The sequence below is a fragment of the Entelurus aequoreus genome, linkage group LG03, assembly GCF_033978785.1.
Source record: "Entelurus aequoreus isolate RoL-2023_Sb linkage group LG03, RoL_Eaeq_v1.1, whole genome shotgun sequence".
In the NCBI taxonomy this organism is placed as follows: Eukaryota; Metazoa; Chordata; class Actinopteri; order Syngnathiformes; family Syngnathidae; genus Entelurus; species Entelurus aequoreus.
The window spans coordinates 55,123,311-55,142,381 of NC_084733.1; the positions used below are offsets into that span (position 1 = coordinate 55,123,311).

The window sequence follows — 19,071 nt, forward strand, 5'->3', positions numbered from 1 at the left end:
CCCGCAGCAAGGCCTCACACAGACCTCCGGCTGGTCTCCTTAACCCACTTCCCATCCCTGCCCGCCCTTGGTCACACATCGCCTTAGATTTCATCACAGGATTTCCAGCCTCCAAAGGTAACGCCACGATCTTAACCATTGTGGACCGTTTCTCCAAGGCTGCCCATTTCATTCCGCTTGGCAAACTAGCTTCGGCTTCGGAGACGGCTGACCTCCTCACCCTTCACGTCATCAAGTTGCACGGTATCCCGATAGACATCGTCTTTGACCGGGGTCCCCAGTTTTCTTCACAAATCTGGAGAGCTTTTTGTAAGGGGTTTGGGGCCTCGGTCAGTCTTACTTCGGGATACCACCCCCAGAGCAACGGGCAGGCAGAAAGGGCGAACCAGAGCGTGGAAACCATGCTCCGTTGCGTCGCCAGCAAGAAACCCACAACCTGGTGCAAGTTTCTCCCTTGGGTGGAGTATTCTTACAACTCCTTGAAGTATGTCACCCTTTGAATGCTCTTTGGGCTATCAACCCCCTTTGTTTTCCCAACAGGAACAAGAGATAGCGGTTCCTTCGACTAAGGCCCATATCAGAAAGTGTCAGAGGGTGTGGAGAGTCGCTCGAGCTGCTCTACAGAGAGCTTCTGTGAAAATGTGCCGCAACGCCAACCGTCATCGCATCCCCGCTCCATCCTATCGGCCAGGACAGCAAGTTTTGTTACTGGCTAAGGACCTTAACCTTCAGGTACCATCTAAGAAATTAGCACCATGTTATGTGGGTCCTTTTTCCATCACCTCTATCATTAACCCCGTATCTGTCAAGCTGGCTCTCCCACCCTCGGTCAAGAGACACTCAGTGGTACATGTTTCTCAGATAAAGCCGGTAGCGGAGAGCGCTCTGTCCCCTCCTGTCCCTGCCCCCCTCCCTCTAGGTTCTTGCCGAATGAGGATCAGGTTTGGACGGTTAGAGAAATCCTCAGGGTCCGTCGACAAGGTAGGGGGCTCATATATCTGGTCGACTGGGAAGGATATGGACCAGAAGACAGATCTTGGGTGCCAGCCTCCTACCTTGCCCATCCCTCGCTTCTAGAGAATTTCTACCGTGCCAATCCTGATGCTCCCCGGCGCTCGTCGGGTGCCTCGCCTAAGGGGGGGTACTGTCACGGCACGGACTCGTACCCGCATTCCTCCTGCAACTGTTTGTCAGAGTTCCTCCTCTGGCTGCTCGTCTGGACACACGCCCCTGGGCGCGGCACACCCACGCAACAACAAGGCTGCAGACAATTGTGCATCAGCACACCTGGACTTGACGAGAGGGAGCGGCATAAAAGACAGCGGACCCAGGAGACCTTCGCCAGAACGTAGCCAATTCCCCCTGAGTAAGCATCACGTCTGGCACCCCTCCCTCGTTCCTTGCTCGCCTTCTTTGTGCTCTTCCTCGTTCCTTATTGATGTCCTCTGTGTCTTCCACAGTGTCTTCCCTGTTACCCGTGTTTGTGTCTTGCCTCACGACTCCCTCCCGGATCTTTGCTTGCCTCCCTCGATCCTTGACCACTGCCTGGACATTGACATCGTTGCCTCTCTCCTGTCCTCGACTGCTTGCCTCCCCACTGACTGCCTCTTTGCCTCCCCCCTTGGATTTGGTGAAAGATTCACTCAACACGCACAGACAACAACCACTGGTAAATATCACATTGTTAATTCCACACATCGTCCGCATTCATTCACTAGTGGTAGCATACACACCCCACACATTCATCAAAGGTTTAAATAAACCTTCTAAACCACAGTTCTGCCTTGGTGTCGCCTCCTTCCCTTTGACAATACATAACACTTTGTACATGGATGAATGAAGCCATTTCCAGCTGTAGGAGAAGCATTTGTGGAAAGCCACAAAATTAGAGGTTCAAAGACTCCATTTTAAAGAAATGATAATGGAGCTAAATGAGATGAGGAAACGTGCTCGCTTGGCTTTCTTTTCAAATATTGTTTTGCATAATAAGAAAAACCCTAAAGTCTTATTTGACACTATTGAAAATCCTGTTGCACCTCCATCTCCTCATGTGCCTGTGTACACACAGGATGACTGTAATAGATTGTCTTACATTTTTGTGAACAAAGTGCAAGACATAAGGGCCAGTATTAGCCCTCCCTTGGATAGTTTGTGCACTATATCAACCCCTGTGTGCTCATCATGGTCTTCCTTCACTCCTGTCAGCCTACAGTATGTTTAGGTTTTAGTGGGCAAGATGACACCCACATCGAGCCCTGTGGACATTGTTCCTACTCCACTGTTCTTAAATGTTTTTGATATTGTTGGTCCTTGGATGGTAAAATAGATAAACCTTCCACTTCAGTCTGGCTCGACCCCAGCTTTTTTAAGCATGCTGCGGTGAATTCCATTCTTAAAAAAACTCATCTTGATCCGGTGGAGCCTATAAATTACTGGCTCATATTGTCAAAAATCATGGAAAAAGGGGTAGCTAAGCACAGCATGATTTTTATGATAAATACCAATCTGGTTTTAGGTCATTTCAGTTTCCAGTGACGTGATGATGGCACCTGATTCTGGTCGCTCCACAGTTTTGGTTTTACTCGATTTGACATCTGCCTTTGAAACTGTGGATCACAGTATACTGATTGATCGACTCAAATCTGGGATGGAGTTTTCTGGTGTGGTTCTCCAGTGGTTTACTTCTATATAAATGGAATAACTTTTAATGTTGCTTTTAATAATGTAATGTCCAATGCGTCCAACCTGTCATGTGGTGTGGCCCAGGGTTCTGTTCTTGGGCATGTTTTATTTTTGTTGTATCTGATGCCGTTTTGTAGGTTGATCAGTAGTTTTAAAAATGTTGATCATTTCTATGCAGATGATATTCAACTGTATTGCTCCTTCAATGATTCAGAGTTTCACTTTTTTATCTGAGTTCTTGGAATGTGTATCCTGTATCAAAAACTGGTTGTCCTCAAATTTCCTCCGGATAAATTCTAACAAAACGGAAACTCTGATAATTGGTCCCGCAAAAAAGATCCCTCTGATCAAGCACCCCCTTGGTGCTCTGAGTGAATCTGTTAAAAGCAGCCTCAGAAACATTGAGGTTGTGTTCGATCAGTCAATGTCTTTTGAGGGTGACCAAAAACAGTTTTTATCACCTGAGAAACATTTCATAAGGGAGAAATTTGCTGTCAAAATGTAATCTCGAAATGAACATTCAGCCGTTCATTTCGTCTCGCATTGACTATTGCTATTCTCTTTTCACTCTTTTCAACAAGTCAACGCTAAAGAGAATTCAGACGGTACAAAATGCGGCTGCCAGTCTTTTGATCGGTGCACCCAGAACAGCCCATATTACCCAAATTTGAGCCAGTCTTCATTGGCTTCTAGTCAAATTCAATCCATCAAAGTTAATTTTTATAGCCCTTAATCACAAATGTCTCAAAGGGCTGCACAGCTACAACGACATCCTCTGCTCAGATCCCACATCAGGGCAAGAAAAAACTCAACCCAATGGGAACAACGAGAAACCTTGGAAGGGACCACAGATGTGGGGACCCCCCCTCCTGGGTGACCGGTGCAATGGATGCCGAGTGTATACGGTTAATAATGTGAGAGTGCAGTCCATAGTGGGACCAGCAGGGGATCATCTTGAATGGAGACAAGTCAGCAGCGCAGAGACGTCACCAACTGATGCAAATTCCGCATAGAGTTTAAGATTTTAGTCCTGACTGTCCGTGTGTTGCATGGTGGGGCCCCTCAGTACATCACTGATTTGTTATGCTCCTACACTTCAGGGCGCAGCCACCTGTCTTCAGGCCAGGGTCTCCTAAAGATCCCAAAAACTCATTTTAAAACCTGTGGAGAGCTGGCATTAAAGGCAATAGCTCCCAGACTGGGGAATAACTTGCACCAGTCCCTCCGTGAGCTTGACTGTGTTGACACTTTTAAGAAACATTTGAAGACTTCTCTTTTTAGTAAAGCTTTTAGTTAATGCACCTTTTAACTGTCATTTTTAGTCTACTTTTTATCCTTTTTATGATGTTTCCCCTGTTGTTTTAATTGAATTCTTGTTTTAATTCACCTATGTTTTGTACAGCGCTTTGTGATTTTATCTGTCTTTGTAGGTCATAGTGCTTTTTAGCTTCATTCTGGGGTTTCACTGAGGGCCTCATGTCTCTAGCTTTATTCTTAAAGCAGTGTATTGTGGGTTAAGGAAGTGAACAAACCTATGAATAAGTGCTGGGATGTGATATTGCATCTTCCTACTCCCTTTTGGACATGTTGAACTGGGAATTGTAAATAATTTTAATTTTGAAGTAACTTTACCAGCATGTTTGAAATAAACTACTCCAACAACAACGACGACAACAACAACTTGCCATCAAGGGGAGATGAGTCTCGCAGAAAAAAATGTTTCAGTCCATGGGGCAAAGACAGGTAATATATGGCAATAACGTTGGATTTGTGCAGCCTCTTTACGTGTTGCCTCTTCAGGCAGGAAGCATACAAGGTCATGATCACTCATCTCCATCCGTCTCATCACACACAGTGTTATTCTGCCAATAGCAGCATAATGTCTTTTCAGGGGAAAAACACTTCTCATTTCCAAAGCTGTCAAAAAATAAAGCATTCAAAGACATAAACCAATGCAAAACTTCACAAGCATCCATGAAACTATTTATATTAGTGCTTTCAATTGTGCAATAACGTGTTAGTTTTGGAGGACTTTGAGGGGCGAGGAAAAGAAGGTGGAGGTGCAATGGGGGAGGGATCAATCTGGCTCTGTCTAAACACTGCATACTCGCGTCAGACAAAGTGGAGCCAACAACGACGTTTACAGGACTTTAATAATGGCATTATTTTTAAAGGACACTGTCCGCTAGCTTTCTACTTTAGCTCACCGTGCTGGGTTATGTTTTTAGCGCAAATAAACTTGCGCTAAATAAAGTTGGGCATCAACTTTAAAAAGGTCTACAAACTTTGAGTTTGAACCATCATCAAGCGTGACACCATTGACGACGGCAACATAGTGTCCTGAGAACCACACAAGATTTTTGAAAGCAGTGGCTTAAATGCACACTAACAATGTTTGCAAACTGCTAGTAAAGGACAAAAGAAGAAGACTCCAGTGTGTTCTAGTGGAGTATATTCAGTATAGCAGTGCCATGTCAGTCAGAAAAGACAATGTTCAAACATCAGTTGGTCACTGATTGTCACGAAGATCGGAGGAGTCAGCAAAAATTGTGATGCTGATAAGATTTAAATCCAGTCAGTAGGGTCAAATGCTAACGCCGCTAGATAGCTATTGATACATGTTTTTAAAGACAACAGAATTGTTGTATTGATTTTATGTTGTACAGCAGGTAACTTTCCATGACAATTAGGTGTGTTTAAAAAAGCAGATGCACGCCAGTGTTCATTTCGTTAACTACTACTTGTAGTTTTCATCAACAATTTTTTTCCCGCTGACAAAAAACGAGACAAACAAATGCACGTTGACAAAAACTATGACAAAATTTTGATCGAAACAATGTCCAATTATATCTCATTTCATTTTGTGGACAGTAAGGACAATTTAGGAAAATATTAAATCCCAGTTATTTAAGCTGCGTGTAAGAGGAGGCAGGGTTTGAGTTACAGAGGAGCTCGCTGCAAAATAGATATTGTATGTTGCAATATTGTAATAAGTTACATGTTGAAATAGGTCTACGTCTGGGAGAAAGAGAAGAGTAGAGATACGGACACATTTCATATATGAAGCTATGGCAAACAACACAGTGTGTAAACCAAGTGGAGCGATTATCACCGTTAAAAACACAACTAACCTTAAGTGGCATCTGCAGACAGGTGATGAGAAATGACAACGGGCACAATAATCTGTTATTATTTTGATATGTTATGTCAAATGCTGTTTTTATTGCTCAGAAAGAGCAGATCAGAATTATCGTTATAAGGGCTGCAGCTATCGATTATTTTAGTAATTGAGTAATCTAATAATTGCTTGGTTCGATTGATCGAGTAATCACATAAAACAAACTTTAAAGCCTCAATGCGTATTAATAAACAGTTGGAACTAACAATTTTACTGCTTGCTATAACTGTCCTTTTTTCTATTTAATGCACATCATCAACATTGAAATTGCACTTTTATCATGTGTGCATTAATACAAATATCCGTGTGTCAGCGAACAACAACAATAAAAGCACTTCCCTGCTCATTTGCTGCGACCATGCGGGAACTACCGGTATGTTCACGCATTTAAAGTTTCGGCCATTCCATGTGGTCTGGATTTAATAAATTTTTCATAGCTACGCTCATTAAACAATTCATCAAGCAACAGAATATAAATCAAAGCTTTTTTCCTAATCAAATTCCTTATAAATGAATTCAATTAACTGTTGCAGCCTTAATTGTTATTCAGAGTTGATTTATTACTTCTTACAGCATTATATTATTTAAATATTATCAATAATCAACATTTAATTTTTTTATTTTTTATGTTTTTCATTTCAAAAGTTAAATACATCACTGAGATTTATGTGACATTATTATTGATATATGCATTAAAGGGGAACTGCATTTTTATTTTTTATTTTGCCTATCATTATGATAAATAAATGATAAATGGGTTATACTTATATAGCGCTTTTCTACCTTCAAGGTACTCAAAGCGCTTTGACAGTATTTCCACATTTACCCATTCACACACACATTCACACACTGATGGCGGGAGCTGCCATGCAAGGCGCTAACCAGCAGCCATCAGAGGCAAAGGGTGAAGTGTCTTGCCCAAGGACACAACGGACATGACTAGGAAGGTAGAAGGTGGGAATTGAACCCCAGTAACCAGCAACACTCCGATTGCTGGCACAGCCACTCTACCAACTTCGCCACGCCGTCCCATTATGAGGGACATGATGGTGGATGTTATTTTTTTTTTTTTTTGCATTCTAAATTTTAAATAAATGCGATCAAATGTCCACTTAAAATGGTAAAAAACATCCAAACACCTTCATTGAGGTTTTATATACATGATGTAAGTACATATGTGATGTAGTAATGGACACATTTATAATAGCAGTTTGGGGGGAGACCAAGTGTCTTTTTATGTCGTTCTCGGCATTTCCGGTTCCTAAATGGCTGTCAAAGTGTACAAACTTGTCGAAATACTTCCTCAGACTTCTTCTGTCCAGGTGAGATACATGATTTATGATCTACAATAAACTTCCAGGAAACAAGGAAGCGAGGAAACACCTCGCCAGTTCATCATGCCGAAATTGTACACAGTCTTGTGATCACAGCGCCACTATAAATAGTTTGTCTGCGTTAGCGCTTATAATAACAATATCACTAATAAATACTTGGTTAATATCCAATTAATGAAATGTAAATTGAGCATTGTTGGTGGTTTTTGAATGGTTATTTATTGGATTTTATGGGCGAAATAGAGGACCTCCCATTGGCTCTGCTGTAAGCGGACTTTTATTTATGTTTATTTACAAGTTAGAATGCATAAAATAAAATATATCAGTCGTCATGTCTTTCATAATGATTATGAATGACAGGCAACATTTTATTAAAAGTGCAGTTGCCTGTTTTTTAGGCCATTTTTTAAATGGCCTAAATAAAGATGCTTAGAGGAAAATGTTATGTTAATTGAACAAAATGTTGTGAAATTTATTTTTTAAACTTACACATTTTTTTACTTTGTATTTTAAATTTAATTTAAGGGAACAATTGTTTTGCAAATTGACCAAACTGGAGAGGTTGTGTTTGACTTTGAGGTTCCACTGTATCATGTTGGCTGCAGCCGAGAACCTTGAATTAGGCCTTGAGCAATCCACCATCATGGACATGTCACAGACACCTCACCAGTAAGACTAAATCATCCATCAAGGGTTCATGTGAAAGAAGATGGAGCATGAGAATTTCTCTGAAAGCCAGTTTCTGTCTCTATGTTTTGAGGTGTTGAAAAGAAGGGCATACAGATCCATGTTGTGTGTGTGTGTGTGTGTGTGCTGCTTTTAAGAAGCAATGCCAAGCTCTTCTGTTGCTATTTAGAGCTTGTTTCCTAGAAACAACATCATTCTCCTGTATGGCAAAGGCATTTGCAATATTTTAAAAGCAAACCCCAAACAAGGCAATGCATTGAGATCCACTGGTATCGCTAAGATGGTTTATCCTCTAATTAGATTCATGAACTATTTTGAAAATATCTGGATTGTTTAACAGCGTACAGTCCTCACAAAGGATTAGGCACAAAAGCATGCTGACATGTGGCCATTCCTTCCAGTGATATGTGTTCACTTGCATGGCTTGGTAAAGAGTGTCCACACTCCCCAAGTGTTTGTCTTTCTCATGCTGCAACGATGATTAAATATTAAACCCTCGTATAAACAGGACAATTGCAATGTCGGGATGTGCTGATGCATGGATTTAACACTAAATGCCCAGGAACCTTCAATCTTTTGAACAAATCTGTTTTATTATATTTGCAATTAAAATGTGAGTATTCAAAATGAAACTATGCAACAAGTACCACTTTAGGAAACCGAAAACCAAGTGACATTGCTCCATTAGTGCTACCGTTTGCTAGTTTTGCCCAATAATTCCTGCACTTACATTTAATACAGTTCAGCATCTGGGAGCATTTATCAGTGGAATTATAAATTACATAAAATAAGATCTTAGTAGAGAAAGCACCTCAAGTACTTCCTCCTATTCATTACTATTCTGAGTCATGCAACGTAAAGTACGGCTGACCCTCTCTCTGGCCTTTTCCAAGCTTTTTACACCGGCAGTTTGCGCTGCTTCAGGACTCTGTGCTCCCTGCTGATAAGGAGGAGGAAGTGGCTATGAAAGCAAGGTAACCTTTCCACACTAAACCTTCATTAAACTTTAACTTCAACAGATTTTCATGTCACTCTTCTTAAAAAAAGAAAAAAAAGAAAAGAAAAACACAATCAGCCTTTACAGGTTTTTCCCGGTGGTCTGATAGTGTGGTGTTGGATTATAACGTCTTTCACTCTGTTTGTTTCTAAAGCAAGCAGTTGTCAAGGAGGCTTGCCATGCAGGGCCAACACCAATTGCACTGATGGAAGCAAAGTGGTGGTAAAAAAAAGGAAAAGAGCCATCTTCGTCTTGAAACAAAGTGCTGTACACAGAGCGGGACAGTGATTCAGCTTTGACTCGCCGTTACATAACAGCTTCCAGTGTTTGGAGAAAAAGACGTCTTCTTGGGGTTCTATTTTAGGAATGACATGTTGAAACATCTGTGCTCTCCCAAGAGACTCTTTTACGCTCACCTTTACTAAAGGCCTCCCTGCCATGTATGGTGTGACAGGAAATGTGCATGAGTCACAGGTGTGTTTACAACGTGAGTGGGGAGAGAATGTGCCTGTGTCGTCACTGCCTCCATGAGTTGATACGACACGATAACAAGGAGAGGAGTGATGAAGGAGCAGGTTCTTATCCGCCTGTGACAAACATTCAAGGCCGCCTCAAGCATAGAAAAATGCATTTATTGTCCTGAAGAGGAGAAGAGGAAATATGATGGGAGCCTTCATCCCTGCACGCAAACATTAAACATCTGCTCGGAAAGGACCAGGACATACTTCAAGTGAACGGTGACACTGTGGTTGTATGTTAGCTGGGTGTCAATTGTGGATAGGAAGAGCAAAAACAGGGATCCTGCAGTTCCCACGCAACACCAACCCCTTCATAGTTAGTAAGGAGGAAATATCAGAGAGTGTTCACTTCCTTTACCATGAGTAACTTCTGCTGTTCAGCAAAGAGAAGTAAAGACACTCTAGGTGTTCATTTGGTTTATACATAGACATAATCATCTATTACTCAATTAGGGGATTGCTCAGAAGGATGATTTTGAAAAATTTGTATGTTTAAGATATTGATTAAAAAATGGAGTGCACTACTTGGCGGTTTCTAGGAGGCGCTGTTGAATCAGTCTCACGCAACACTGCTATGGAAACAGGAGTTCAGAACGTCAGAGATTCTCCTATTGTTAAAGCAAACCATGAGTCAGGCTAGGCAGGTTAGTACATGGGAAACCAAAGTGAAATTACCACATCAGAACCTCTGAATTACTTCACCTTGGTACACACTTACTGGGCAGACAAACAAGACTGTGCTTGTTTTGACAGAATCATATTTGTCAAAATAATACTGTCTGAAAAAATAAACCATAGTATATCATTTCTTATTGTATTTATTGTGGGATGTCCTCAATTCCTGCTTTAGTACCAGTATTGTATTAAGCACTGCCCACTGGGTTTGCAAAAAGGTCAATCGTTTCTCATAGCTCAGCTAATGTGGTTATTCTTGTTTCAACTGCAAACTGGTTGGAATTTAATCAACAGTGCCTATGTTGGTTGTAGCCAAACAGTGCATTCTATTTCATATCCACTGCTTCAAAATAATCAACACAATACAATCAAATAATTATTTACATTAATCTATTACTATGCTTACCCATAATACTGTATAAGGAACAGTAATACTAGATAATTTTAAACTGTCTTAAAAAAATTACAAATAATCTGCATAGTTGATCAAGATAACTTAGTCTAAGATACGACTGTGTGCGTATATCTAGATTGTTGTTTACCAACTTTTACTGGAGTCCACATTTCAGGTTTGCTAAGATGGCGTCTCCCTCACCTTGCATACAGCTTTCTATCCTGTGGATTAGCTGGTAAGACTTGCAACGGTCCAGCAGAGTCCTGATAGCTGGAAGGGGATCGAGGACTATGGTCTCAGGATGTGCATCGATGTAGTCCTATAGAACAAATGTACATTTCAATATTTGGGTTAGGAGATCAAGAGTTCTCTGTAGCACATTACTTCATTGAGTCTGATTGATTTAACAGTCCCACTGATCCATCAAACAAACTGTTAATATTGAGGAATCAAGAGGGGAAGTTGTTTAAGATGAAACTTCATGTTTTCTTCTATTTTTGCTTGTAGTAGCAAAGTGTCACATTTAGCTACGCTGTAGAGCACAGTCAACTACTAACACTCTTATTGGCTGCAACCTTGCAACAATAATAACAACTCAGTACTCGGAGGGTTCCAGGTTCGAATCACGCTTCCTTCGTCCCAGGCACTGCAGTTGTGTCCTTGGGCAAGACCCTTCACCCAGCTTGCCCCCAGTGCAGCCCACAATGGGGTATGAATGTGAGTGAAGTGATTAGTGGTGGTCAGGCATGCCGTTGGCGCAAATTGGCAGCCATGTTTCCCTCAGTATACCCAAGGACAGCTGTGACTGCAGATGTAGCTTATCAATGTGTGAATGTGGACAGAATGAATAATGGGCTCTCACTGTAAAACACTTTGAGTGTCGGGAAAGGCGCTATATAAATCCAATCAATTATTATTAAATATTTCTTTAATTAAACACCAACATTTTGTTAAAGCAGTGCGTCTTAATTAATCTATGACTCATCTATTATGACTCCCCTGGGGTTACAGAAATCCCCACGACCCCCCTGAAATAAATGACTATTGAGAACTTGATAATATTTATTTATCTGTACAACGCATTGTGTGAGTTGCATTCTTTATATATGCTGCTGCTGAAAACTACTATTTTTCTTTTCAATACTTTCATAGACTTCTCCATCTCTCAGCCTCTGTTAGCTCTGTATATACAGTTAGGTCCATAAATATTTGAACATTGACACAATTTTCAGTATTCCAGCTCTGTACAACACCACAATGGATTTGAAATGAAACAATCAAGATGTGCTTTAAGTGCAGACTTTGAGTTTTAATTTGAGGGTATTTACATCCAAATCAGGTGAACGGTGTAGGAATTACAACACATTTTATATGTGCCTTCCACCTTTCAAGGGACCAAAAGTAATTGGACAAACTAACATAATCATAAATCAAATTGTCACTTTTTAATACTTTCTTGCAAATCCTTTGCAGTCAATGACAGCCTGAAATCTGGAACCCATAGACATCACCAGCCGCTGGGTTTCGTCCCGGGGGATGCTCTGCCAGGCCTCCGCTGCAGCTGTCTTCAGTTCTTGCTTGTTCTTTGGGCATTTTCCTTTCAGTTTTGTCTTCAGCAATTGAAATGCATGCTCAATGGGATCCAGGTCAGGTGATTGACTTGGCCATTGCAGAACATTCCACTTTTTTGCCTTAAAAAACTATTTGGTTGCTTTTGCAGTATGCTTCGGGTCATTGACCATCTGCATTGTGAAGTGCCTTCCAATGAGCTTTGAAGCATTTGGCTGAATATGAGCAGATAATATTGCCCGAAACACTTCAGAATTAATTCTGCTGCTTTTGTCAGCTGTCACATCATCAATAAATATAAGAGATCCAGTTCCACTGGCAGCTATACATGCCCACGCCACTACACTACCACCACCATGCTTCACTGATGAGCTGGTATGCTTTGGATCTTGAGCACTTCCTTCCCTTCTCCATACTCTTCTATTTCCATCATTCTGCTACAATGTGATCTTTGTCTCATCTGTCCATAAGATGTTGTTCCAGAACTGCACAGGCTTTTTAATCTTTTATCTATCACACTTCTGATGACTCTGTGATAGTGGGGTGTATTGAGGATGGTGATGATGAGGAACACAGGGCACTGGTGGAGGACTTTGTCACATGGTGTGGAAAGAACCACCTCCAGCTCAATGTGACAAAGACCGAGGAACTGGTTGTGGACCTGGGAAGGAGGAGGAGTACTCCGGCGACCCCCGTTTCCATCAGGGGGGTGGATGTGGACATGGTTGAGGATTATAAATATCTCGGAGTACACATCGACAACAAGCTGAATGGGTCAAAACACGCTGAGGGACTCTACAAGAAGGGACAGAGCCGCCTCTACTTCCTCAGGAGGCTAGGATCCTTCAACGTCTGTACAAAGATGATGAAGATGTTTTACGAGTCGGTGGTGGCGGGCGCCTTCTTGTACGCCGTGGCCTGCTGGGGCAGCGGGCTGAGAGCGAGGGACGCAAACAGACTGGACAAGTTGGTAGAGAAGGCCAGTAACGTGGTGGGAGTGGAGCTAGACCAGGAGTCACCAACGCGGTGCCCGCGGGCACCAGGTCGCCCGTAAGGACCAGATGAGTCGCCCGCTGGCCTGTTCTAAAAATAGCAGCACTTATCAATGAGCTGCCTCTATTTTTTAAATGTTATTTATTTACTAGTGTGACAGTCCTCCTAACTGTCGTGCGGGTTCTCAGGACCATCCAGGGAAGACATTGTCGTGAGACGGTTTAGACTTCTTTATTATTTCAATCAGAGTCTTTTGCGTGCTTTTCAGCAGCTGCCTTTTTTCTCACGTGACCACATGAATGGTTTCCTCCCGTCCGCCGTCTGCTTTTCAGCAGCACGTTGCCGTCGTTCGCGTGGCAGCAGAGGATGGTTTCCTCCCGTCCGCCGTCTTTCTCCGTCTCCTCCCTTGATGTTCACGTCTCTCACCCTTTTATACAGTCTGAGAGGGTGATTACACTGTCCACAGCTGCGCGCTTCACACACCTTATGCTGATTGCGGCGTCGCTCCCAGCGCGCCCCACCTTGCCGCCCGCTCGTCCACGCCTCCTCGCCGCCATCTTGGAGCGGGCGCCGTCAGTCCGCCGGCCCTGCCTCCCCACAACTAGCAAGCTGTGTCTCGCTTTGCTCGACATTTTTAATTCTAAGAGAGACAAAACTCAAATAGAATTTGAAAATCCAAGAAAATATTTTAAAGACTTGGTCTTCACTTGTTTGAATAAATTCATTTATTTTTTTACTTTGCTTCTTATAACTTTCAGAAAGACAATTTTAGAGATAAAATACAACCTTAAAAATTATTTTAGGATTTTTAAACACATATACCTTTTTACCTTTTAAATTCCTTCCTCTTCTTTCCTGACAATATAAATCAATGTTCAAGTAAATTTATTTTTTTTATTGTAAAGAATAATAAATACATTTTAATTGAATTCTTCATTTTAGCTTCTGTTTTTTCGACGAAGAATATTTGTGAAATATTTCTTCAAACTTATTATGATTAAAATTCAAAAAAATTATTCTGGCAAATCTAGAAAATCTGTAGAATCTGAGGCTTTTGACAAAGTTGCAGAAAAGTACTCTCAGGTCATAAACACAGTTGGGCAAGAGTTTGAGAACAGGTTTTGTGACCTGGATCAGCTTGAGCCATGTATGTCGTTCATTTCTAATCCTTTCATGAACGTGGACATATCATGCATTGCTGAGCAGTTAAGTGCAACATTCAGCCTGGATGCTGAACAGGTGGAGATTGAAATTGTAACACTGCAAAACGACCTCCACCTCAAAGCCCACCAGGCTGCACCAAACTTTTGGTGCCTTGTTGACACAGAAAAGTACAGTGGTGTATGCGCAGCAGCTATGAAGGTTGCAAGCCTGTTTGGTTCAACTTATCTTTGTGAATCAGCCTCTTCTGACATGAACTTCATCAAGAACAAACACAGAACACGCCTCACTGATGCACATCTGCAAGACTCACTCAGAGTTGCAGTGTCAAGTTACACACCAGAGTACAACACACTAGTTAACAGCATGCAATGCCAGGCTTCCCACTAACTGACAAAGAAACAGATAACAGATTTGGTGTCCAGTTCAAAGTGTGACATGATTTATTTAAAAATTTGAGAGTTGACTTTTGTATTTTACATGAGTTATTATTTGTACAAACATGTTGCAAAGTAATTCATGATTTGTTAAAAAATGTTAGTGGCTAGCTAGTTAAAATGGGATATTGTGATTTCACAAGACTGTCTTAGAAGTGATCATTTGAAAATGTACAATTTGAAAAATGTGCACTTAGAGAAAATATAAAAATAAAGTGTTGCATATTGATATTTATCTGTTTCTATATATATTTATTGTGAGAAATCATTAAGATGATCAGTGTTTCCACAAAGATAAATATAATTAATTATTAATAATAACATAGAGTTAAAGGTAAATTGAGCAAATTGGCTATTTCTGGCAATTTATTTAAGTGTGTATCAAAATGGTAGACCTTCGCATTAATCAGTACCCAAGAAGTAGCTCTTGGTTTCAAAAAGGTTGGTGACCCCTGAGCTAGACTCTCTGGCGGTGGTGTCAGAGAGGAGAAGTCTAGCAAAACTCCTAGCCATTATGGACAACACCTCCCACTCAATACACTCGGACCTTGCGGAGAGAATGAGCACGTTCAGTGGAAGGTTCAGACTCCCAAAATGCAACACGGAACGACACAGGAGGTCCTTCATACCGACAGCCATCAGACTGTATAATGCGCATGTTCCTTCTTGACTGCACTTAAAGGCCTACTGAAATTACATTTTTTTATTTAAACGGGGATAGCAGATCTATTCTATGTGTCATACTTGATCATTTCGCGATATTGCCATATTTTTGCTGAAAGGATTTAGTAGAGAACAACGACGATAAAGATCGCAAAAAAAAGCCTTGCCCCTACCGGAAGTAGCGTGACGTAGTCAGTTGAACATTTCCGCAAAGTTCCCTGTTGTTTACAGTGATGGCGGCCAGAAGTGAGAGCGATTCGGACCGAGAAAGCGACGATTTCCCCATTAATTTGAGCGAGGATGAAAGATTTGTGGATGAGGAAAGTGCAAGTGAAGGACTAGTGGGGAGTGGAAGCGATTCAGATAGGGAAGATGCTGTGAGAGGCGGGTGGGACCTGATATTCAGCTGGGAATGACTACAACAGTAAATAAACACAAGACATATATATACTCTATTAGCCACAACACAACCAGGCTTATATTTAATATGCCACAAATTAATCCCGCATAACAAACACCTAGGTGTTTGTTATGCTAGCTCCTAGCTCCCGTCCATATAACCCGCCAATACAATTCAAACACCTGCACAACACACACAATCACTCAGCCCAAAGGACCGTTCACCTAACCCAAGGTTCATAAAGCTTATATATTTACACAAAGTTACGTACGTGACACGCACGTACGGGCAAGCGATCAAATGTTTGGAAGCGCAGCTGCGTACTCACGGTACCACATTTGCGTCTGTGTATCCAAATCAAAGTAATCCTGGTAAGAGTCTGTGTTGTCCCAGTTCTCTACAGGCATCTGTGTATCGAAGTCAAAGTCCTCCTGGTAAGAGTCTCTGTTGTCCGAGTTCTTCGATCTTGACTGCATCTTTCGGGAATGTAAACAATGAAACACCGGCTGTGTTGTGTTGCTGACTTCCCTCGCAAAATACTCCGCTTCGCACCGACAACTTTCTTCTTTGCTTGCTCAGCTTCTTTCTCTATAATGCAATGAACAAATTGCAACAGATTCACAACACAGATGTCCAGAATACTGTGGAATTATGAGAAGAAAACAGAGCTATTTTGTATTGGCTTCAATGGGTACCGATACTTCTGTTTCACTGGCTACGTCACGCGCATATGTCTTCATCCAAAGGCGTTTTCAACCGGAAGTTTAGCGGGAAATTTAAAATTGCACTTTATAAGTTAACCCGGCCGTATTGGCATGTGTTGCAATGTTAAGATTTCATCATTGATATATAAACTATCAGACTGCGTGGTCAGTAGTAGTGGGTTTCAGTAGGCCTTTAAATGTAGAATATATGTAGAATATATTTATATTATTCATATATTATATATAATATATTATATTATTTATTATTATTATTGTCTATTGTGAGCGAACTGTGGTGCTGAATTTCCCCCAGGGATCAATAAAGTACTTTCTATTCTTTTACATGTTTCTTGGCAAACTCTAATCTGTCCTTCCTGTTTTTGAGGCTCACCAATGGTTTACATCTTGTGATGAAACCTCTGTATTTCCTCTGGTGAAGTCTTCTCTTAATTGTTGACTTGGACACAGATACACCTACTGTACCTCCTGGAGAGTTTTCTTCATCTGGCCAACTGTTGTGAAGGGCTTTTTCTTGACAATGGAAAGGATTCGTCTGTCATCCACCACACTTGTTTTCCGTGGTCTTCCAGGTCTTTTGGTGTTGCTGAGCTCACCAGTGCGTTCTCTCTTTTTAAGAATGTACTAAACAGTTGATTTGGCCACACCTAATGTTTTTGCTATCTCTCTGATGGCTTTGTTTCGATTTTTCAGCCTAATGATGACTTGCTTCACTGATAGTGACAGCTCTTTGGACTTCATATTGAGAGATGACCTCCCCAGATTCCAAATGAATATACCACACTTGAAATTAACTCTAGGCCTTTTATCTGCTATTTTGTAAATGAAATAACGAGGGAATAACACACGCCTGGCCATGGAACAGCTGAGCAGCCAATTGCCCAATTACTTTTGGTCCCTTAAAAAGGTGGAAGGCACATATAAAATGTGTTGTAATTCCTACACCGTTCACCTGATTTGGATGTAAATACCCTCAAATTAAAGCTCAAAATCTGCACTTAAAGAACATCTTGATTGTTTCATTTCAAATCCATTGTGGTGTTGTACAGAGCTGGAATACTGAAAATTGTGTCAATGTCCAAATATTTATGGACTTAACTGTATGTTATGTGATCCTGTGAACTTACTATCTTTACCGGGTAGCACTGCTGGCACCTAGCTCCAGGGATTTGTATTGTTCTAACATGAGTATGACGGTGTAGACACAAATAATACACATTTCCCCTGCTGCTGGAGACCCCCAGACATTTCCCCAAACCAACTATTTGAAAAACACTGTATTATAGGGTCAATCGACGGAGCATGATATATATATGCTAGCAGGTTTACACTGATTACATCACCACATTACTGCATGGGCCAGCGTGAAGTTGATATTTTTACATAACAGCGCTTTGTCCTAGAGCATCCTCCTTCGACACCGCTTTCATTTCGGCTCGGTGGACTTCTCCGCCAACCTTCTCTGCAATTTATTTTCTGACACACAAACGCTGTCAGCTGGAGCTGCTGGCGTGCGCATTAAACAAACAGGCTGCCTCTTCACAACATCGCGCTTAAAAAAAGAGCGCAGCGCCACTATCACACATACGTTTGGCTGAAATTAAACACACACCAAGCACACGCATGCAATGGAAAGGAAAGGAAGTTTGTCAATGCGAACAAATGTCTTTGCGTTGATGTGAAGAATCCATCTTTAGGGTTTGTCCAGGTCTAATGGGAAATGCTGATTAAAGCACATATTATGTAAGTATGCTGCTGCGAAAAATAAAGCTATATCAATCTTCCAGGAGTTTAGTGGAAAACATTTATGATGAGGACAATCCATGGCCGATTTTTGTATCCCAGAAGAACAAATGCATTCGTCACTGACAAGAGAGGGGTGTGTGATATAAAAGTAGAGTGGGTGGCAAACGCTCTTTTGGTCTCACAGTCAGAGGAATAAATCTATGGCTGAGGTCACTTACACTGACCGCCACCATCAGCTTGAGTTACCATCATCAGCTGTCAGTCACAAAGAGAATAGAAAGAAATAAAAGGTTGTTTTCGGTCACAACAGCAACAAGTCATCACTAATAACAGTTGTGCACATGTAAATATTTAAACAACAGAGCTACCTGATAATGTTTGCACCAAAGTCTATTCATAAACCTGATTGCGCCTTCCAGGCAAACAGAGTGTGTTCACTGAAGTCAATATTAAAGTCAGGAAAATGAAAAGATTCTAATGCAGTATTGAAACCCACAGCTAAAACATAACTCATGTATGGTATAGTCTATGGTTAATTCAGCCACACTCGACTCATTAAGGAGGAATAATTGAAGAAGCTCATAGCAGCTGTATTTTAATAATAATTTTTTAAATAAAGATAGGCCACCTTCAAGACTGGTGATTGCATATTCTTTTACCTGAGGGTTGTAGGCTATTTACGGTGGAACCCCCAAGAAAGGTTGTACAATTAAGAGATTTTGGAAAATAAACTTCCACAAAAACAAATTAGGCTAATTTTGGCACAAAATTAGGTTTTGTAGTAAAATAGTAAAGGACTACTGCCACAAAAATCCTACTATACACAATTGTCTAAATCAGGGGTCTCAAACTTGTAGACCGAACAACAACATTAAATGTAAGAAAGACCAACGAACCCTAATCTTTAGATAGAAT

The 19,071-nt window shown here is 41.2% G+C and overlaps 1 protein-coding gene across 1 annotated transcript in view; it reads right to left on the reverse strand.

Annotated features, from left to right (window-relative positions):
* The window catches only part of itpk1b (inositol-tetrakisphosphate 1-kinase b), a 94,347-nt gene that overhangs the window by 15,592 nt on the left and 59,684 nt on the right, over positions 1-19,071 (reverse strand). The window contains exon 5 of the mRNA XM_062042216.1: positions 10,667-10,784. Coding sequence (XP_061898200.1) covers positions 10,667-10,784 — 118 coding nt within the window. The remainder of the gene's footprint in view (positions 1-10,666; positions 10,785-19,071) is intronic.